Source organism: Lutzomyia longipalpis, chromosome 1 (assembly GCF_024334085.1).
Source record: "Lutzomyia longipalpis isolate SR_M1_2022 chromosome 1, ASM2433408v1".
Taxonomy (NCBI): domain Eukaryota; kingdom Metazoa; phylum Arthropoda; class Insecta; order Diptera; family Psychodidae; genus Lutzomyia; species Lutzomyia longipalpis.
This window is the reverse complement of record NC_074707.1, coordinates 31,265,787-31,289,066: the sequence shown is the minus strand read 5'-3', so window position 1 is coordinate 31,289,066 and position 23,280 is coordinate 31,265,787. Positions and strand designations below refer to the sequence as shown.

The window sequence follows — 23,280 nt, the reverse complement described above, 5'->3', positions numbered from 1 at the left end:
AGAGCTTTAAGCAGAATTTTTACTCAAACATTGTGTATAAAAAATGAACTTGAGAAGTTTCTGGAAGCTTTTCGAGAAAACATAATTAAAATTACAAAATAGATATTTATTGAATTACAAGTACAAAAATATATTTTTTGAAATTGTTTACAACATTAAATTTAGTTATGCTACTAAATCACCTTATTTTGTTCTATTAGAAGCCCATAGAAATATGCTCGAGATGAGAACGCATGTTTATTTGAGCAAAAAGAGCCCTCGTGATTGCGTGTGTATTTCATACTACATACATATTTTGGATGTCTAAAATTAAAACATATTACTCATATACTGTGTATAAAATCAGTTTGGTTACAAACATGGAAAATAATACAAGAGTGTGATTCATAATTCTGATCTCAATTCAATGCACCGCTGTATGAGAACCCTTTTTTAATGTATAAAAATTGTAAGATGGACTCGAGAAAATGATTATTTTCCACAATCGTGCAGAGAAAAATTTCTATTTTTTATGCAAGAGCAATTTTGCATAATTAATTATTTCTCTGCAGTTATTATATTAGCAAATAAGATTCGTTTAAATTATTCCACAATCATATGATCATAAGGCATGCATCCGATATCATTTCTATTGTTCATTAATTTGCTAAATGTTCACCTTTTTTATTGCTATTCATTCTACTTTTTTGAGTGCTATATAGTCTCTTTCCTCGCAACCACCATTAAAAGAGTGAAATTGCAAAAGAAAATGAGATGAATCTCTATCGTGTGCTCGCAAGGAGTTTTTAAACACACAAAGAATATCTCTCTTAACCGCAGAGAAAAATCCACAATTACCCATACACATTTTCTCATATAGGTACAGTACGTACTACATACATATATAACCCCCCTGGGTGTACTCTCCATTTACTTGTATAAGTATAACAAGCCATACAGATATAGATCTTATAAAATCATCTTGAAAAGACTTAACGTGGAGAGGAGGTTCATGATTAGACAGACGCCTATATAAAAGTTCGCATTGACCCAAAAACAGGTATTTCAATTTCATCATCCACAAACATCGCATCATCTGCGAGACGGTTCAGAGATCCTCGAGATCGGGAAATTCTTTCGTGTAGTTAAACATATTTTTTTCTCTCTTGAGATTCTCCTAAAACTCATCGCATTGGATTTCGTGGTATCCGAGAGTGTTTAGTGACATTCGTGTTGTTTTCTTTTTACACTAAATTGTTAAAAAATATCAGAATTAAATCTCATTCAAAGCAGTGCTACGCGATTTTTTTTAACTCAAAAATTCATTCAGTTTTGTATTAAAAGTTTTCTGTGAAGGTAAAACAAATTTGGTAAAATGCCTGGACGTCCATTGTGGCAGGTAAATTAAAAGAACAATTCCTTTTCATGTATTCCATCGTATTTTCATTTGCATTTTTCAGTGTATATAAAGTTATGGTGTAAATTAAGGGAAAAAATGAACAAATTTTCTTTGAATGATTGTTCTTTGTGCTGAAAGAGGATATTTTTTTTTAAGAAAGTCACGGTTGTTTTACGTAAATAGCGTAAATAGCTTGAAAAGCTCCAAATTTCTTGACAAGGTTCCAATTTTCATAAAATTTCTTACAATATTTGCGAAAATACTTAACACCGTTTAATTACCTACACACACCATATATTTATGACCGCACTTCTGTAGTTAGTGATGCTCTTCAAGGCAACTCAAGGTTTGGGTAAGATATTGACTTTCAGACATCTCGAATGGGCTCTGTGTCTACATCATTTTCCGCACATCATCATTAGGGAGTTGAGGAAATGGAAACAGTTTAATTTTTTTTTTCAATTTTAATTAAATTTTCTCACACATATAGTCTAGACTAGGCTCTTAACTCATTACATTGGAATGTACATAACTCTGCACCTTATTTACACATTTTATTAACGCATATATAAGTTGGAATGTCTCGCTTTAGTTACTCTTGCCGTACAGTTCGCTGGGTTTTGGTATATCTGACACGAAGAAGTTGGCGGGAATGTTGTCAAAAATCTTTTTCATCATCCTCAGAAGGATATCCTCGACGGTTTTTGCGATAACTGGTTTGAGACCTTCGTTAACAGGACGCCAATTCTCATTCAGATAGGCATTCGTGCTATCCTCTGCAATTAAGAAAAAAAATCTTTTTGAATTATTATTCGATGATAATCAGAATAGGGGTCTCTCAGAGTAAAAGTTTAGAATTTTTCACTAAGACTACCAGATAATAAGATTATCCTTCAGTAGCCTTATCACAAAGATTAATCATTGATAAATTGAACCTGTGAGTTAAACCAGGAAAAACAAACAGAAAGATGAAAGATTAAAGAATAAAAATTATCAGATAATTTTTAATTGCTATATGTAATGACATTACAGATGAAGCTGTAAAGAAGATGTTGGGAGAAATACAATGTATATATTCGCAGCATATGTACATCTTTTGCGGGAGTTACAAAGTGATTTGAGTGGGAACACACATCATAATTATTTTTAATTTTCTGCGTTAATTCGCCATGCCCAACATGAATTTTAATTGAGCTGCACAGAATAAATGAAATACATTGGAAGTAGTGATCATGGAGAAAACACGAGCACTTGCTAAGCCAAGTGTTGCATGGTAGATCATATGGTTTCCCGCATTTAATGAGAAAAATCTACGGACCGTCGAGTATTCGGAACAACTTGTGACTCTATCATGTTGAAGTGCATTTTTCTTCAACTAAATTACTTTTCTTTTTTTTGCCTCTGAGTGACAAGGGAAATCTCTTACATCTGCATAACGAAAAAAAAATGTGATGGAAGTGAAGAAGAGAAGAAAATTTTGCATTGAAATGTTTCTGATCTATTTGGAATTGCATTTATAATCTTTTTTTTTGTATGCATATCATGGAATGCAGCAGATCTTATAGAGAAATTATATCATTCATCAGAGGGTGTAAATGAAAAATGGTTATTTAATTTATTTGAATTAGCTGGAAGATTTGTGTTGAAGAAAAAAGAGCTTATATACTTTTTGTGTGCGTGAATATTTTAAGATAGATAGAGAAAATTATTGGAAACTTCTGGTGTGTCTAAATTTAAAAATTGACTATGTAGCCAGCATATGTGTAAGGAATTATTGCGTTTGAATGTTATGATAAAAATGTCTATTTACCAAGTGCTTTGACTCCATCGAAAAGATTATCGAATCTCAGCCTGAGGCCACTGATGTCATACTCAACCCTTGTCCCCGTGACATTGTAGAATGTAAAGCCATCTCTCTCGATTAATCTCGTCTTGGTATGCATGTAAATATTCATATTTACAGGCTCAAGCCAACACTTGCCTCTACCATTGAGGGGTATAATTAGTATCCTTCCCTGCATACTGTAGACACCCTCGATTCGAACTTTTGGGAGGAAGAAGCTTGTGTCCCAACTGAAATCCTTGGGACTGACTCTGCATAAATACATTTAAGAAAGTTTCACATCAATGAATCCACGTTAATGGTACGAGAGCACGTGTTGCAAATAGAAAATTCATAATTTATTACTTGCTTTCAGTGACTTTTGTATGTCTGAATCCCGTCACGGTAACTTTTGACAAGGACGCATTTAAACTCACAGGACCGGCACCTTGTAATACTTTGATCCGATTTATTTTTAGTGGATCAACAACCACATCTTCCAGACCTTCTATTCCTGTGTATAAATGTTGAAAGAGCCTCTGAATGTCCTCGGTTGAGCACTTTGTGAATTCCTCTTCCGACACAGTCATTATCGGGCATGTTTTTAGAAAGGCCGCTTAGGGATTTATTTTACGAAAGAATTTTTTTTATCATCACACCTAAATTAAATTTATTTTATAAAATGATCACTTACGTTTCTTTGTGATATATCCTTTTGAGGAACTAACCAAAAGGCAAAGAATGGTAACAATTGCATTCCAAAGCATTTTCACTGGGTTATCCTTATTTTTGGATTTTCTTCTCACACACTTATTTGTAAAATTTGCTTCACATTAAGTGAACAATTTTAGTCACACCGTTCGACACTTGTTGCCCAATTTCCGCAAATTGAAAACAAACGAAGATTCTTGTCTTCTCAACACCGATGCCTACCACCGTCTGACGAGTAAGTTCACCAGGAATCCATTATATAATGTCTCCTCTATATACACATCTGCACATTTTCTATAGTAGGTAGCGAGACAACATTTTCAATTTTTCAACTTATAAGCCACATTATAGTGTATCCCCAACACCACGAACAGGTCTTCAACTATCGTGGTCGAGTAGTGACTTCTAGTTTTTCGGTGTGTGCTAATCTCCAATACATCGCAAAAATGGATATACTACCTTATGATTTTTTTTTCTATTTTGCTGCATTTTCACATATATAGCAAAATGTGCAACATGTTTGAAAATGCAATCGATTTGCAATGTGCAGTTCCACTGGACTGTACGTACATACATATATTCATTTCAATAATATCGAGGAAATCGGGGACAACCACTTTAGCATGAATCTAAAGCCCCAGACAAAAGTGAACGCATATTAAAAAAAAACCACAACACATTCATTTAAAAGTCACATGGAGGGTTAACTATTCATACACCTATTAATTACCAATTATGTATGAATGGTTGTATGAATATACATATATCTACATTAATTTGGGATCAATTGTAATTATTTGTAATTTAGTCAAATGTAGCGTCACCGCAAAAAATCATACACAGACGGTGCTTATTCTTGTAAATTTTTTTTTTATTCATAATTGGTCGCCAATACCCTCATGAGAAGCAGTCACCTTGAAGTGGTAACCTTAAGAAAAAAAAAGTTCTTTAACTTTTATTATCATTATCGAATTATCGAAAACTAGTTTTTTTGAAATTGAATTTAATAAAGCAATAAAATTTTAATCGGAAATAAAAAGAGCCATTTCCCAAAATCTACAACGCAATCAAGGACAGGTGTATAAAATTTGCTGTCTCACATTGTGATATTTTACTGATTGTTTAACAAAAAAGCCGCCTTATTATAAGTTGTCTTGTTTTAGTTTCATTGCTATTACAATCATCTCCATTTTTTTTGCATGTCTCCGCTTTAATTCTTTTCTTATTACATGAATAATGTCTCATCTTTTCATATCAAATGACATGAAGTTTTCTCATAAAATAAAGTGACAAAATATAAAATGAAAGTGAATTAATTGAGAAATTTATAAAGCGAAATGAAAATAAAGAAATTACAGATGTTACACACTTCATTCAACCAAAATATTCAAACTAACTAATAAGTGGTGAAGATGTTTCATTAGGCTATAATTCTATGTGGTTATACATTATTGATATGCACAAATTTACATTTTAAATGCTCAATTTGCGCTTAAGCTACAAGTATAAGGTGAATCTGAATCGGTATTTTTTTTTCTAAAAACCACCCATGTGAGTAGTATTTGCATCTTCGATCCCCCGTGTTAGACATTCAAAGTAGAAATTAATCATTTTTTTTCTCATTATTTTATGAGATATAATAAAATTATATTATTGGTGTTTACGAAGTCATCCAACCATCCATCAAAAATGCCGCGAGGCATGCGAGTTTCTGTTATTCAACACAGCCTTTTTACTTCCATATTCTAATACTAGTCTCACAGTGATATAGCTTGCTGACGCACTTAATTGCAGTGCGTTCTTGTACCGTCCATTACGCAACTTTCTGTCTGTTTGCATAGAGATTGCACATAGGCAGCATTCACACGGAGATTTTGCCAAATAAACTGCATTCATGGCATATCCCATTAGAAAATTTTTTGCATAATTTGCAATGAGCTCAATATTCATCGTACATCGTGTGGTAGAACCAGGTAGGATTTACGAGTTTCTGGTATGCTGTTTCATGAAGTCTCTCTGTTGATATGACGAATTTTACCTTTCAGTAGTGTTTAAGCTTTTATTTTATATTCCTCAATATTTTCTTGAAAACTTAATTTAAATTTAAAAAAAAAATGAATATTTCTCCTACAAAATCATAATTCTGAAAAAGAAAGAAAGAAGAAGCCAATAAATTGATTTTCAATTTAAAAAGTATTACAAACAAGCTGAAGAAGCTCTATGTATGATGACGGAAGGAAATATCGAGGTCACCCCATCCTTAAAAAAATATGAAATTGCTTGATGGGGAAAACGATACGTACGCACCATAATGTCCTACGCAACATACATGTTTAAAGTTCAAGTGGGGATGAGGAAGAAATTCATACATCAAGTTCAATTGGCAATGTCTTCAAGTACATCGAATGTAACACATATTGCGGGCTGGCATAAAAAATATTTCACAAGCCTTTAGAACGCATTGGTCAAGACTTCCTGTCGAGCCCTAGGTAGCATGAGTAAAATTTCATAATCAATTCAAGCATCAAATGCAATTTATTGTGCATTCAATTATTATTATCGTTTTGGTGTGTTTGTGAAATAAGAATTAATGTTGGAAAATAGAAAAGCACAATTACCTAAGTTCAATTTTTCTTGATTAAAACGTACAAATTGTGCATGAGAAAAGATATCATTTGAAATACAATAGAATTGCGTAATCTACATGTGGCGGGTATTGCCGAAGCCACCATGTCCAGACTGGGAGGCACCTTTGTTGAAACCCATCTGAAGATTCAGTTCACCCTCATGAGCACGAAGTTGCTCCTCGGTGAATGTACGTTCATTCTTTTCGGCCATTTTGGGTCCAAGTGTTGGTCCAGTGTACTCTGGATGGAGTTGAGTCTGAAATTGGAAAATTTTGCATATAAAAAATATTCAGAATTCAGTATTTGGGCATTCTTACAATCCTTCCTAGAGCATAAAGACATAGGGTAACTTGGGGAATATTTCTGCGTTCAAACAGATCAGCTGTTTGGAAGATTTCTTCCTCAGGTACGCCATACTTCTTAATGGCAGCCTGGAATCTATAATTAAAATTCAAAAATTAAAATTGAGCACTTAAAATTAAATTTAAGAAAAAAAAATAACCTTTGGATATTTTCCATGAGCTGGAAATTGGTGCCACGCTCTTGAATTTTCTTCACAGAGCCAGGAACAATTTTGTTAATTAGTTTGCAGAGCACAATTCCATCCCGAAGGACATTTTCGTAGTCACCCGATAGCTTCTCACCAAGAACTTGCCCAATCCAGTTAAGAACTTCGGCTTCTTGTTCCTTGTTGCGTGGCTGGAAGAGAGGAAACAAAAGTTTATTTAGGATGGGATCATCGTCTTAAAATAGTTGATACGACAGACATTAAATCCTCATCTCTTGAACTTTTCCTCGAAGCCACCACCCGCACAGAGATATCTTTTAGCATAGCCAAAACCACGTCAAACATTGGGGAGTTAAGCACTGTTATTTTCGGATATGATTTAGTTCAGAAACAGTGTAGAAATTTTCTCTTGTGTGTATATATATTTATACTATGTGTGCTGCTGTCCGAGAGATTATGGTTGTTGGAATATAAATTTTAGCACTGATCCAATAGCATAAACACTACAGACGTATGTGGCGTCAAGAACATCCACGGTCAATTCTATTTAAATGAGAATTTTCTGCTTGTGCCATTTGCATTTTGGTAGTACTTGAGAAAAAGCAGAAACAATAATATCAGATTGAAGCTTTTTTTTCATGTACCCCACCCTCTTTGAATTTTCTTTTTGCTATATACATTTTGGATTCAATATCAAAAGTGTTACAATTCATTCATTTTTCTCATTTTTCCCATTTTCTTGCACCATTAAAAAGAAACGAAACGGAATTTGCAATAATTAAAAAATATATATCAATGAGCTCATTCACAAAAGTAGAACATTATCTGGGAATGTTTCGAATTTTTAGCACTCTTCTGTTCACAGGTGCGAAAGGATGTAAACCATTGTGCAAAATGAGATTAGGGTAGAGCTAAAATAAAATGAAGGTACTTACCGCCATTTTTTATAATATATTTGCGTAATTGGAAAAGTTACAAAATTATTAATTGAGCACTCGATATGCGCGAGGATTGATGCGAGAATGTCGTCTTTCACGAAAAGCCGCAAACTTTCGACTGACAAGAAATGTTTCAAAATACCGATTTTAAGTTAATTAAACCAAAAATACAGGAGCGGACGGAAAGACTTGTCGGCGAATTTCGGCGCGAGTGGATAAATGTTGGTTAAATCTTAGCGGAGGAGATTAACTCCCTCTCATCACCATCATCGCCGAGGGACACGAACAGATACTCCGTGAGTGCGAGAATATACGTGGGTGGTCACGGAGTATTCGGAAAATAGCCCCATTACAAATTTGTCTGCTCCTAATTTAATAACTTATTAAATTGATTAAGATTTTACCGATCTATTTTAAATGCACTTCACCTGTTTATACAAAAATATATTAATTTAGTATTTTGTGACACGCGATGAACTAATTTGTATCCCGTCAAATTGTTGTAAAATTTAATATAATTTAGCGTGCCAATTTTAGCCTTTGTATATATCATTTTTTTTATTTATTAGACATATGTTTTATTGTGCAATTAAACTTGAAAATTACTTGATCAGTCATGGCACAAAGTTGATGAATTTTATTAAAACCCTGATCTTGAAATTAAGGGAAAGCAACTTTTTTAGAATGAAACTTTTTTTATTTTAAAATGACAATGAATTTGGCCTCTATTTTAAAATTATTATGTTACTTTAGTTTTTTTATTAGTGTATTGCTTTTTGGAACATTTCCAGAAATCGATAAATAAACAGAATAATTTTCCTTCACAGAATTTTCAACGATGAAGCAACATTGTATAACAATGATTTTATGAGTGGCGTTTAATTTTAATTTTATTTTATCTGTACACTTTCTCTTTCACGACAAATAAAACTAAATAGAATTTATTGAATTACTGATTATCTAAAATTTGGATTCTTATTTTGATAAAAGTTTTAGATTTATCATAAATTCTAAAATTTCTCTGTTTATTTTATTAATTGAGATACAATGTTCTTTTTATAATTCAACTATATCACCTAATTAAAAAAATCAGTTAAGGTTTGTTAGGATTAACCATGACTCCTGAAGATTTTTATGAAATTGATCAAAAATTTAGATTCAACCGAATTTTGGTTAACAAGTTAATAAGAAAAAAAAGTGAGAAAACAACACTTTTAGCTGTGATTTTTATCTGATGGAGAATCTTCTTAATTTGGGATTTTTGGGATTATATACTCACTTCCATTTATTGTTTTATTTTTTGTGTTAAAAAAATTATATTACCTCTCGAAATTTTCTCACCACAACCCACTACGTAAACAACAGTTATACGTTCAATTAGATAGGTAGGTATATAGCTAATAATGTTCAGTGACTTGCTTTTGATTTAAATTTTATTTTTTACAGTTCTATTTGAATTCATTAAAATGTATATATACCTATTATTAGAAAACAATATTGCATTATTTTGTTATGATAGGTAATAAAAAATCTACATAGAAAATAAGAATACAACATAAAACAAAACACATTTTCGTGCTTTACATAGCCCTTATTAAGTGGTTTAAAAAAATGTAGAACAATTAACTTTTTGGCAACTCATTTCTTTAATCAAAAGCTTTTGGTGGCATTATTGTAATTTATACATTTTATATTCCTTTCCATTTTATGTTTGCTCTATTTTAAAAAGATATATAGTTTATGACTTTCCCATGAGATTCTATAATAAATATTTTGCAAGAACTAACCAAAGAGATGGTGATGTTGTTGATAAATTTTCTTCGTGTTGATAGATGTGGGTGGATCCATTAAAATCTGTGAAAAAAAGTCGCTATACAAAATGGTCAATGATTAATTTGTTTGAAAATATTATGTATCTAAACAAATTTTGGGTGCGTGAGCGTGTCAGTCAGGGTGTCTCTCTTTGAAGTGTTTGTAAATGAGGAAATAGTGTTGTGAAAAAAAAAGCTAAAACGAAATTATGAATGAATGTCGTCATTTTGCGTCGAGTCGATACGACGCGTAGTGAAACATGAGTCGATAGAAGCTGGAGCTACGACATGTAGACGCCTGGTGTTATGGAACTTTCGGTGCTTTTATCGGTATGCAAGTGAGAGTGTGGCGGGAGTGAATGCGATGGAGGTGGTGGAGCTCTTTTGCAAAGCTCCAAAAGTTCCGTGACTTTTTTCCTAGCCTGGTACTTGGTGTCTACATTTGGGACTGACTCCATTTTCTTTGCCATGCACCTAAAGGGAGGGACTTTCAAATGAAATGGCTCCAATCTGTTGAGCTTCTTTTTTGTTTGTTTGCTCCTGTTTTGCATTTTTGGTAGCTTTTAATACGGACGGAAATAGAATGATTTATTATTTTGCAAAGAAAAGAAGGATGTAAAAATAGGCTGAGAAATTGTGTGCAAGTTTTATTTTGATTGAATGCGTTGATGAGACTGCCAAAAATTTTTTATTCTTGGAGTTGGTGAGCATGGTCCAATAAATGTGATTAATTCCTCGCAAGGGGAAAGAGGGAGATTGATTTATTTTGGGGCATATCCCCAATTTTTGCATTATAGATTTTGTGCCAGAGCAAACTAATTTTCTTGTGCTCATCTCTCGGCAGGTTGCTGGCAAGCGAGAGCCCTCCCAGGAGGCAGAGGCGCAACATTGGATTGAGACGGTGCTGGGTGAGCGTTTCCCTCAGGGTGTCTTATACGAGGATGTCCTACGTGACGGCGTTATCCTGTGTCGATTGATGAACAGATTGTCCCCCGGGATCATCTCGCGAATTAACACGTCCGGCGGTGATTACAAAATGATGGACAATATCAGTCAGTGAGTATGAAGCTCATGAGAAAATTTCTTTAATTATATTTTACACAAATGTGGTTGCGGCCGCTTCTGGGCGCCTGCTACAGTTGGAGCACATTGGATCACCATTTTCTGTACATACGCGAGAGCTCCAATTGCCCCGACACACCACTCTGATGCTCCTCCATTGCCGGCCACTTGCCACACAGAGTGTCTATTTTATTCCCCCGCCTATCTCGTCCGTGGCATCGCAAGGCATGGCCGGAATCTCTTTCTCCTCGCCTTGCTGTTGTGCGCTTTTCCCCTGTAATTCATACAGGGGACCGCCAACCGTGGCAAAAATCTCCGAGAAGGGGGCGAACTATTTCTCCTGTGTGAGACGTCATGGAGGGTCCCATAAATTTTCTACACTGCAGGAAGCTCATTCGGTCCTCCATCTAATGCCACCCGTTGTCGTCTTGTTGACTAATTTAGACGCAAACCTGTGCAAACTAGCTCCCTTTGTTTGTCGTCCTCGGATAATTTAAATTTCTTAGCATAAAGATTGGACGGTGTAGCCAGCTAGCAGAACACGCAAGAAGAACCTCATCCGGGCTGGCAGTGAATTTGCCGCAGTGTACGTGTGCTGGCAGTGGCGTTCATTGCCCTGGTGTGTCTTGCCTCACAAAGACATTTCTCCGCGCCTGGTCGTTGTTCAGCTGCTCCGCCTGTCAGATTGATGTCACGGACAGCACTGATACTACACAGAGTGGCTGGGCTGGGCATGTGTAGTACACAATCTCACCTGACCCTATGTCACACATTCCGGGAATAATCGCATATTGGATATCTTGGCCGCGTGTGGGGAGTCCATATGTCGGACGAGTTGTGTATGCATAGCTACCCATGTGGAGGCAACAGGAATCAATAGAGATGAGCTGCAGAAGCTTGCCAATTTCAAGACCTTGAGGTCTTGTCCACAAGTTTACGAGGCTTACAGAAGACACGAGCCGAATCATTTTTCTCCCTCGCGAATATCTGTGAGGGTTGCGCTATTCGCGATATGAAATAGAAGCAGCGTGCTTGAATTTACACCCCTAAAAATTTAAATCAATATGCAAAGACTCTTCTATACGCATTTCTTGCATTACACTCTAATATAGAGGGGTTTTTCTTATAATTACGACGATGGAAATTTTAGGAATTAGGTTGGCTTTTTCGGAGTATTTCGATGTTATTTTTTTTTTAATATTAGACAAATAATTATCTTTAGTTTAATATAAAATAAATAATTCCAAAGTATTATTTTTATGATTCAACGAGAAGTGAGAGAATACTTTTTTTTATTTATTTTGCGTGCAGCGCAACATTGCTTATGCAAAGAATTATGTGTTGATTTTCTGCAAAAAAATTGATCTTAGATTTCATTGCAAATTATTAAAAACATTTAAAAAACTTTTAAAACTTACAAAACTTTACTCAAAAATTACCCAAAATCTCATAAAAATTTGCTTCAGTTTTCAGGAAATTATTTTAATCATGAGGTCTGCAATGAGATTTTTTACATCCTAAAATTGAATAAAAACTTTTTTTTCTTTAATCAATTTTAAGCAAATATTAGATACCCATCTAAAGCCTAAAAATTCCACAAAAAGTCCCTGATTTAACGAATCAATTCCTTTAGAAATCGTGTACTTGGTGCTCTATTTGCATATTAAAACTTCTCTATGGCTATGCAAATTTAGATCACTTTCGCATTATTGCAGTAGAAACTTTTGCAAAGTTATTTATTAACTTTTTGTTCTCGTGAATTTAAGCATATCAAGTTAATAAAATATTTGATTGTATCTACGTGCGCATTTGCATTTAGCAGAGCATACAGAGAAATCGCGATTCTTATCAGCATAGAGTAAAGTTAAAAGAAAAAAATTCCTCACAGTGATACTCTTGAATGCCCCTCTTAAATGGTCCTCGGCTAACCTAACTCAGTTAAGCTAGACTTTGATACATGAGGAGGCGTTATGCTTTGCTCAAGTTGTGGCGGAAGAGCCACATAGCGATGAATTCAGAGGCAGTGTCGCGAGTGTGTCACACTCGGTGGTGCAAGAAAATGTGCGCGCCTGGTATTTCGTGGCACAGAATTGCTCATCACAAGAGCAATTCGATGCGTGCAGCATGGGTTTCTGTGCCTCAAGTATTCGGAATAGAGATGGAGTTTCATCCCGCGGCATTTTTACCACTCAACTGTGAAGTTTCTCGCCTCACCACCTGCTCTACCTCCATAACACCGGGGATTACTTATGATTTTTTTACACCTATTATATAAAGTTTGAATTGAACTTTTGCTTCTTTGTCGATGATTCATGAGGCTAAATGTTGTTGAAGGATCGAGTGACTTAGCTTAACTTAAATTGGGAAAACGCCTTAGGTTCCCTTCGTTCGTGTTCATCGTAATGCAATGGATGAGAAATTGGGGGCTCTCGTGATGCATACCAAATGGGACCAATTTTTTTTATTGCTCAGTGGTTAAGAACTTTTTAAATAAGAAAAACGTTGTAATATTTTTTTAAATAACAAAATGAATCTTTCTAATATTTTTTTGCAGATTCCAGCAAGCTTGCATCAAATATGGCGTCGCCGATGTTGACCTTTTCCAGACAACGGATTTGTGGGATCGCAAGAATATCGCCCTCGTCACTCAAACTATCTTTGCCGTAGGACGTGCTGTAAGTTTTTTTTTTAAACTTTATACTTTTCCAAGATAACAAAAAAAATTATCAAAGGAAAATAACTTAATTAAGGGGTAGATTCTAACGATTCTAACATAAATCTTTTCTTTTCAAGATTTTTGGTATTCTGGGAAAAATCTTATAAGATTTTGACATATTATTTCTTTCTTTAATCGGGGTTTTGAAGTAAAATTACTCTTCCAGGGCTGTTTAAAGATATTTCTGACTGTTTCCTGGAAGAACAACTTCTTTGTTTTCCTTTTATAGATCAACAAAAAAATGATCTGAAAATAAAAACTGTCAGATCTGACAACAACTTTTAAGTTGTTAGAAAAGAAAAGATTTCAATCAGAACCATCCCTAGATCTATTTCATTTTTTAATTTGTTTTTAAACGTTTCTTCGTCAAAAAATAGTAAAAAGCTTTGAGAGCTCAAAAAGTCCTTTTCTTAAAAGCTCAATTGCTGAATTTAATAAAATTCTCATTGCAATAAATTACAGACTTACAGACATCCTGAGTGGAAAGGACCCTACCTTGGCCCCCGACCATCAGAGGAGAATCGTCGTGAATTCTCAGATGAGCAGCTGCGTGCTGGTGAGAATATTATTGGTCTCCAGGCTGGTACGAATAGAGGAGCCACACAGTCCGGGCAGAGCTTTGGCGCCACCCGAAAGATTCTTCTGGGAAAATGAGGTGTGGTGCACCAATACAACGTGGCACAATGCCCACATCGCGCAATTTATTAGCACCGTATTAATTGTAATTCTATTTTTTTTTAACAAATCACCCATTGATTAATACTCCTCTCAGCTGTGTAATTGAGCATTAATTAAATGTATACGTATAAATTCTAAATTCAGGTCTTTCAATCAATAGTTTTTTTCTTTTTTTATATTGTAACACATTCTTTTATACAATTTTACAATTTTTTTTTAGTATACATTTTATGCTTATTCCGCAGATAGAAGTTTTTAACAAACAAAAAATTCGTTTCTTGCATCTGCGCAAGTTAAAGAACTGCGTTGATTTTTTTTAGTATTTTGTTCATGTAAAAATTTAACATTAAAAATTACATTTTAATATGTGATGTTTACTGTTTTACAGTTTTTTTTTTCATTTTCATTTCTCACAGTTACAAAAATATATAATTTTGTAAATTCTACCAAAGGCACATCACGATCATTATTTTCTTTCTATTTAATCATCACATCTTGTTACATTTTTTGTGCTATTTTATCATTTTGAAAAAAAAAAGAGCAGAAAAAATTATAATAAACTTTTTGTAGTTGTATAATAATAAAGTATTTTGTTATACCTTTGAGTATAGATTTACACAAAAAAATATATAATTTTATTATATATAAATGGCACTGGGTTAGGAGCGTCTGTGGGAAGATAGTGGCAAGTTAGTGGATGAGAAAATGTAAAAAAAAATTGGGGGATTTTTTGCAAAAGTATCGGAAGCTTTACATGTCGCTCTTGTCGTCAAAGCCATTGCACGAATCGTAATCCACATTTTCCGATGATGTGCTGTTGGAGTCGAAACTGTTGCAGTTGGAGTTGGAGCTGGATTTTGTGACCCGCAGGCTATCCATGAGTACTTCTCTGCTTGAATTTGAGTTTTCAGCACAATTTACATTTTCAGCCTCTTCTGTGATGTTTCCGTGTATTGCTCTATGATTTTTCAGTGCATTCCAAAGTTTTACTTCTATGCCAATTCTAAATGACAAACAAAGTGAAAAGTTTGGGGAAGTATCAATAGATTGCTTCTTATAAAAAAAATGAAATTAATATTTTTTCGAATATACATAACGCGTTACATAAAATCATATTCAGCTGTTTGCCCCTAGGTTTTGTACACTTCCGTGGACACATAATGAAATTCATTTTAATGCAATAGGAAAGCTAGTTCATGTTGCAATTTTCCATTTACATAATTCACCTTATTGCGCAAAACTAGATTTTATTATTCTGAATTATTATGTTATGTTTTTATATTTTTTGCGTATTGGAATTATTTTATGAGGCATGAAAGAGGGCGGAATTTGAGAAGAGATAAATAATTTTTAATGCTGCACAAAAACAAAAATTTTTATATGATTTTACGTTAATTTTAGTGCAAAATATTGTAAATTATAGCAATTAACTGGTGACAGGAAATGCAGCTGATATTATGCTTTTAATTAGTGGTTATGTGACATTTAAGTACTTTTAGTGGTGTGTAAAGTGCGTTTAATTAACACATATTACGCGTAAATTATTTGATATAATTAAATTTAAATAAATTAAAAACTTGCAACTCACTTTAAGCCAAGTCGTCGAAGATCATCCTTTTGGAGTCCATACAGGAAGTCCTCGTAAGAGAATTCTTCTCCGTGTATGATATTTCTCGTGTAAGCATCGATGTTGCACTTAATGAGCCACTCATTGAGTCTACTATCCATTTTTGTGGTGGCATCAGGTAGTGTATTTGCAAAGTTAATTCGACGATTGGACATCATACTTATGGAGCGACTGTAGTCATTCTTATTGTGAAGACAACTCCTGCCAAGAGAGAGTCTTTTGCACTCTGTATCATTTGTCGTTGGTGAACTATCGTCTGCCGTAACGCGAATTTGTCGACCATTCTCACTCAAGTCACTCGAATACCCCTGCGATGTACTGCGCTCAAAGAGATTTGTTGTACTGCTCAGCTGCCCGAGGAAGTTCTTCATAACTTCCAAATTTACATGGTGCTCCTCAATGGCACCCTTCAAGAATGCCTGATACGTTTTCTGAGATTCAATTAGCTCATGCATAAGTCGCATGTTTTCCACCTTTAGCTGATTGTACTCATCAGTGATGAATTTCTTATCAACTGATATCTTGGAGGGTTTAATTTTTGTTGAATTCACGGTGCTGGCACCCGATGTGGACATATCTTCACCATCATCATCATCACCGGCGTCAATTTGACCCGCGAGATTAGCACCTAATTCGGGAGAGAGCACCGTAATACCAGCTTGAACAGCACTCTTCACGAGATTGTCCAAAGCAAACATCCAATGAGGCTTGATGCTGTGTGACCTCAGTACTGTTATTACAGCATCCTAGAAAATTTGTAAATTTTTTCCGTTAAACGAAAGTAATGTAAAGACAAAATCATCGTTAAACTTACTTGGAAGGAATAAAGAGCTAGATGAAGATGATCAATGGCTGTTGAATCGAAATCTAAATTTTTCTTCAGCTGCCCTATTGCATTTTCCAGAAAATCTCTATTTTGCTCAATTATATAGGATCTCAGGGCTCTAATTATAAGCTCCAGGTGTGACTGAAACATAACGAAATTATTCATTTTGTTGAATGTGAAAAGGCAGAAATGCAAAATAAATATAAATTGCACTCACTTTATTGATAACAATTTGAACTTTATGCTCACTGACAAGCTTATCCATCCAGACATCACATATTTTTTCCTCATCATTGCTCAGTACTTTTGACAGAGTTGTCCTTCGTTGGGAGTCCTTTTTCAGCATGTAAAAACCGTCACATTCACTTGTTTCACCCGAAACACTCTTCGTACTCGATCCTGAGAGCTCAACCTAAAGTAAGGTGATAAGTTAATAATTTTTACTATTATCTTGAATGAAAAAAGGTAGACTTTACCTCTGGTGAGAGTAGCCCACCGGAACATCTTCTATTTGAACTGAATGAACTGGAATCAGATTCAGATTCGAGTTCAATTGTGGGACTGGATATGCTACTGAAAGGAAGTAATGGAGAAATAATAAAAATTAATTAAATGCGTTGTTGTTTTTATTGTAAGATAAATTAATTTTAATTGCCGCACATTAGACGATGTGAACATTAAGTAAACATATAGAGTTTTTTATTTAATTGAGGCAAAGTATATAGAATTTTAAATAGACTATCGAGAGCTTACTTTTTTTCATCAACTGATAAATATTTAAAAACCTTTAGGAAATATCTAAGATTCATTAAAAGGATTCTTTCACAGAAAAATCCTTGAAGAATTTTCTCAACATCTTGTATACAAAAGATTTTTTAAAGAGTTTTTGGAAGTAAGCCCCCGCTAGTTGTTAGTAGTAAAAAAATGATAAGATTGTCTCTAAAATGCCGAATTGTTTTTCTCTGTACAAAATTATATCTTCAATGGTGGTTTTTCAGTGTTATGTTACCTTAAACTGGTTGTCGTCAATGATATTTGAATAGGAGCCAAGTGATTGTGAAGTGGAGTCTTCGACGGTGATGTTTTTGTCGATGACAAACAGCTACTGCATATACAAATATACACCATTTATACAGTATAACAGAAGAGATAGAAACGGCCTTGTGAGGGGAATTTTAATGTTGCTGCATTCATAATGGTGTAACTCAATATAGGTAGGTATATAAAATGATCAGAATGAGTTTGGGTGTTAATTTAGAAGCACAACATCCCACACACGGAAGAAACAGTCTCTCAATTATCAATATTGCATCCCGCATAGAAAATGGTAATACATCTGACATGAAAGCTAATTTGATTCATTGCAATATGGGGCTATATACTTACTCCAATTCAGGTGTTGTTGGCGTAGCGCAAGACTGACTACTCTGTGGTGAGACATTCTTTGAAATGAGGCGTTCAGCTGGAACTGAAACACTTCTGGAGAACTCTGCAACAGCCGGTGCGGGAGCACGCACAGATTTACGGTGTTTACTGTAATTTTATAGATATATTTCCTTTTTAGTTTAAAGCCTATTAATTTAAAAAGAATAACTAAAAGGTAGTAAAACTTTTCCGGATTATTAATTAGAAATGAGATTTTTTCGCTATTTTCTAAAGGAGATTGCTAGCTTTTTAAAAGGACTAAATTTTAAAGACTTAGATTGCAACATTTGATTAAAGCATAATAAAGCATAAAAAATAAGAAAAAAACTTACTCAGATAGAAAAGGATCTTCCAGAAGCTGAGCTGCCGTTGCACGTTTTTGAACATCAACTTCAAAGCACCTCAAAATGAACTTCTTCGCCATTGTTGACAATTCTTCAGGTATTTCCGGATGCTTCTTGTAGAAGCCAACTTTAAACATAGCTGCCTGAGCAGAACCAAGTTCAATGAATGGCGGCTTCCCGGTGGCCATTTCTACCGTTGTACATCCAAAGGACCAAACATCAGCAGCCGGTCCATATCCTCGAACACCTTGATCAATCACTTCCGGTGCCATATACTGCAGTGTTCCTGTGAAGGTTTCCGTTACGGGATTAATACCCGCCAAACGCTTAGATGTTCCAAAATCCGATATTTTAACGACACCACTGTACGTGTTCACTAAAACGTTGTCCCCTTTGATATCACGATGCACAATCTTCTGGTCGTGGAGGTATTTGAGTCCTTCAAGTATTTGTTTTGAGTAAAATGCAATTGTGGATTCATTGTCCTTCAGTGGGCCCCATTTGGAGCGGAGTAGGGCAGAAAGGGAACCTCCTGGGACTTGCTCCATGAATATCTTGAAGAAATTATCTTCAGACACTGAACCCAAATACTGAACTATATTTCTATGTCGCAACTGACTGTGGAGTTTGATCTCCTCATGCAATGGCTGGACATCGTGTGAGAATTTTTCAGGAACTTCCTTTATGGCAATACGAACTTGAGTATTAAGGTCACGGGCTGCATAAACAACCCCGTACGTGCCTCTTCCCAATTGAATCCTTTTATTTTGATCATCCAAGTCGTATTCGTACTGCAAAGGAATAGAAAGAAATTAAGTTTAAAAAAAAAGGATTTAATTTAATTGCCAAACTTACTTTTATTTGATCTGTATCCAAGGATAGATCTACAAACACCTCTTGGTCAGCTGTCATCTCCAATACCATATTGTAGAATCTCTGACGACATGGCACAGATGGGAAGTAAATTTGGAAGTCATCAGAATTGTGATGTACGTATAAATATGCACAGCGTTCATCTCTTTTGTACAAGCTGACTGATTTAATTTGATTGGCAGTAAATAGAAAGTCATGTACTTTCTTGCATGTGCCTTTTGAATGTGCCAAACATATATTAATAATTTGCAGGGATTTCTCTTCAGCACCCATATTGACAATCATATAGCTGGGCATGTAAATTTTCTGTGGCTCAAGGATGAGAATGGGGAAGCGTATATTTTCATTTGGCTCCATATTCGTGGCTTCAATGAAGAATTCCATCCAAAATTGAAAAATTTGCTGCTCAAGACTCGACTCGGCATCCTCGGACTTTTTGCGGAAGCGATCGATGAGGGCAATATTGCCAATTGTGGATTTTAAGTACCAGTTGGGTGGCTTGAGTTTGAACATACATTCTGCCGCTTGAATTGCTTTGCCATAGTCTTCCGCCAATACTGATATCTCGAAGAATGTCGCCACATCCCAATACTCCGAGAGCGATGGCAAACTTCCCTTCTTGCCAATTAAATTGTTGAGAACAACCCCGATGTGCTGAAGTTCTTCCGTGTTTGAGAAATCTTTGCCATCGATCACGAGGAGGGTTGCCAAATTAATTCCCGCATATTCATTTGGTTGCACCTCGAAACTTCGTCTATACCATTTAATAGCATTCCTCAGACTATCCATATCTGTGTGGTTGGATTCCACAAACTTATCCTTGTAAATACGCCCACAGAGGCACAGCATGTCTGGGAAATGGTTCTCTTTCTTATCCAACGCCTTAATGCACGTCTTGAGTGCTTTCTCACGGTCCCCCTCTTGGTTGCGACGGTTCAATGCAAAAGCATATAGACAACTCATATTGCCCGTAGTTATGTACTTTTGCTTATTGGGGACAGTTTTCAAGTCATTCACCAATTGTACCATTGCATCGTAGTCCTGTACATCCCTCAGTGAGCACATATAGCTGTGCACAACTTCACCCGAGACAACATTGGGGTCGTCCAAGCGCTTTCGCATGTTGTGCAAAATTTTCGCCAACTCCTCCCCACCGTATTGTTCACGTGCCACCCTCAAGTCCGTTAGAAATTTCTCTCTCATGTGTGCCTTTGACTGAATCTCCACATCCTGCAGGAGCTTCTTTAATCTCTGCACAAGAGATTGTTTCGGATCTTGGGGGTCTTCACTGAATTTTCCGCTTGTTGGATTTGTCACAATGCACGATACAGGTGAATTATTTCCCTCACCTTCGAGCAATTTGTACGACAAGAACGTGTATGTCCCACAGGAAATCTATTTAATGGGATAACAAGGTGTGAAACATAGTTATATTTTTACCTACTGTTATATATTTGACTTTCCTCACTAACTGAATTAATTTGATAGTTAAGTTTCTTAGTAAGTAATATTTTTAAATTAAATTTTACCTTCAAACGAAGCGTTGACTCTGCATGTGTGTCATTGTACATTAGAATATTCTCCTTCATCCCGAAACTTTCACGTACGCCTAAATGATAAGATAGGGCACTCTGCTGTATTTGAATACTCAAATCAACTACAGCAACATCGGCATTGTAGAAGGTATCCAGAATATTAGTCTCGCCAAAATCAAGCTTCTCAAACTACAAAAAACATAATTATCATCTCGTTGTGATTTCCTTTTGCAAAGAAATTTTATGAGGTCAAACCTGAATGTATTGCAGATTTGCATTCACAAGGGAGCAAGCTTGTTTAATTTCTTCCAGAGCACACTTCCGATGCTGCAGACTCTCAGTTTGATGTGTGTCGATAACACACGCAACGTCCATTCGTGGGCGATTGCCCTGCTGAGTTGTCGTGTTGCCGGACATATCACTTAAATTGGACATACTGTCCGTTTGCCGGACGCTGTGGTATTCTGCAGGAAAAGAGTGAGATGATACCATCAATTTCCTGTCCACTTCTTTTGCCAATTTCTCTCGCACAATGACTCCGTGTAATACAAGGAAGTTGAGCATAGAAAATATACTTTCAATTCTTTCAATTATATACTCTCTTGAAAGCTTCGAAACAGTACAGTATATTACGGATAAATATTATGCTTCATTCACTAATAGTAAATTGACATTATTTTTCCGTTTTATGTGGGTGTCCACTATTTATGCATGCATTAATTTGTTATGGGTGGATAAACAATGGGCACAAAGTAAATGTTTAATATCGTCTCGACAAATCAGTTTGAATTAAACTAAAATAAATATTATTGAAATATCAATTAATCCTATTTACACAAATCAAGCTTAATTTTAGACAAAAATCAATATTTGACAATTAATTAGATTTGTAGTAAAATGAAGGACTCTGAGGTGTGATATTTTAAAAATTTAAAAAATAAACTTTTTTCATATAATATACGCTAAAAATATCTCTATAAAATACATTAGAGGAATATGGAAAAAAAATCAGTAGGGGAGAGCGGGGTTAAAAAAGTCACTTAAGGGTTTAGAAAAAGCTCAAAATATCATATTTCCCAAACAGATAAAACGAAATGTATAGTCCAATTCTTTAGGATACTTCTTGCCCTACAACTTTTTCTAAGATCATTTTGTTCTATCTAGATAGGAAATATGATATTTTAAGCCTTTTCCAAACCCTTAAGTGACTTTATTAGCCCCGCTCTCCCTTACCAATAGGGATCACTTCTTTAAGGAAAAGCAGTTTATTCATTTTAATCAAGCTTAATTAACCTTTATAGATATTATAATTCTTAAAAAAAACATTTTCCTTATCAATTCAAAAAAGCAGAAAAAATATCACTCCTAATGCACTCCTACGTATTTATTTAATTAATTGAATTTAATTTAATTAACCCTTTAATGTCACATAGTTAGAATCCTTTTTAGATTTGAATTATTTTCGTTAAAATTATAAATAAAAGGAACTGCTATTTAATCCACATAAAGGTGTGCTGATTGTTTGCAAAATTTAAGGGAAGCCTTTTGATTTCTTATCCAAAAAAATGAAAAGAAAAAAAATGTTTTTGAAATTGATATGCATTTATCTAATCACTCTGATGAGTATCGCGAACAAATATTTGTCTTTCGGAATTCTTCAAATATTTTCACTCAACAATAAATCCCAGACAAGCTCAAGAGCTCTTGTTGATTTATTACATGGTAAATACAGATTAAATAGCACACGGTTTTGTGCTTAGTTAGAATCTCATTACGAAAGTCCTTCACTTATTTAGCAGCAAAATTAAATTTACCAGGGAAATCCTCCATAGGTGATGCTGTGGTTGACGGTGATGGCATTCTCGGGGGAATTTAATTAGAAAATATATATCACAAAGTTGCTGGGAAACTTGGTGAATTCGATTAATCTCGCATAGTGGCACTCATGGAAAATCTTAATTGCACTCACGGCATGGAGTACAAAAGGCAGATAAATTGGCGCTAATTGATATGGAACCGTGTAAATTTGATGACTCTGTGTGCGCGGAAAAAAAAGTAAACAAAACCTCGGGCCAGCGGAAAATTCAACCAAACGAGTTAACCAATTCAATTTGCGCGCCACAACCTCGGATGGAATTTTGACGCACGTGTTACGTTCAATCGTACTTTTTCATCTTGCAAAGTTCTTGAAAATATTTATGCAATTTTTACACACAAAACACCCCTAATTCTCACTAAAAACATTTCAAATTGCAACTCTGGGTGTTGAACTAAAACTTTAAACAGGAATTAACTAAAATAGTATTGGATATATGGGTAAAAAACGAGAAAATATTGGAGTGCGATGTACTATAGTTAGTAGAAAAATATTTTCTTCTCTTGATAGCTGTCATTTCCCG

At 34.9% G+C, this 23,280-nt stretch overlaps 4 protein-coding genes across 7 annotated transcripts; 1 reads left to right on the top strand and 3 right to left on the bottom strand.

Annotated features, from left to right (window-relative positions):
* The first annotated feature begins 938 nt into the window (after positions 1–938).
* LOC129786163 (muscle-specific protein 20-like) lies at positions 939–14,676 on the top strand. The gene is made up of 4 exons (XM_055821012.1): positions 939–1,378; positions 10,640–10,851; positions 13,412–13,532; positions 14,036–14,676. Exons 1-4 carry the CDS (start codon positions 1,355–1,357, stop codon positions 14,225–14,227), a joined length of 549 nt encoding a protein of 182 aa, XP_055676987.1. The 5' UTR covers positions 939–1,354; the 3' UTR covers positions 14,228–14,676.
* Positions 1,821–4,152, bottom strand: LOC129786147 (protein takeout-like). The gene is made up of 4 exons (XM_055820994.1): positions 3,895–4,152; positions 3,567–3,816; positions 3,189–3,472; positions 1,821–2,154 (listed from the first exon to the last, which is right to left on the bottom strand). Exons 1-4 carry the CDS (start codon positions 3,965–3,967, stop codon positions 1,967–1,969), a joined length of 795 nt encoding a protein of 264 aa, XP_055676969.1. The 5' UTR covers positions 3,968–4,152; the 3' UTR covers positions 1,821–1,966.
* LOC129786168 (myophilin) lies at positions 6,424–8,267 on the bottom strand. The gene is made up of 4 exons (XM_055821016.1): positions 7,982–8,267; positions 7,041–7,237; positions 6,856–6,976; positions 6,424–6,794 (listed from the first exon to the last, which is right to left on the bottom strand). The coding sequence occupies exons 1-4, from the start codon at positions 7,985–7,987 to the stop codon at positions 6,612–6,614; spliced, it is 507 nt and encodes a 168-aa protein (XP_055676991.1). The 5' UTR covers positions 7,988–8,267; the 3' UTR covers positions 6,424–6,611.
* On the bottom strand, positions 14,399–23,258 carry LOC129785946 (mitogen-activated protein kinase kinase kinase 15). 4 transcript variants are annotated; one of them, XM_055820624.1, is made up of 12 exons: positions 22,696–23,258; positions 21,137–21,345; positions 20,876–21,070; positions 19,329–20,741; positions 18,462–19,264; positions 18,091–18,237; positions 17,714–17,809; positions 17,181–17,277; positions 16,922–17,116; positions 16,693–16,845; positions 15,840–16,624; positions 14,399–15,254 (listed from the first exon to the last, which is right to left on the bottom strand). In XM_055820624.1, the coding sequence occupies exons 1-12, from the start codon at positions 22,739–22,741 to the stop codon at positions 15,002–15,004; spliced, it is 4,392 nt and encodes a 1,463-aa protein (XP_055676599.1). In that variant the 5' UTR covers positions 22,742–23,258; the 3' UTR covers positions 14,399–15,001. The 4 variants fall into 4 exon arrangements, with proteins under 4 accessions (XP_055676599.1, XP_055676600.1, XP_055676601.1 ...); XM_055820625.1 differs by having other exon boundaries at positions 17,181–17,274; XM_055820626.1 differs by lacking the exon at positions 17,714–17,809.
* Positions 23,259–23,280: the final 22 nt, after the last annotated feature.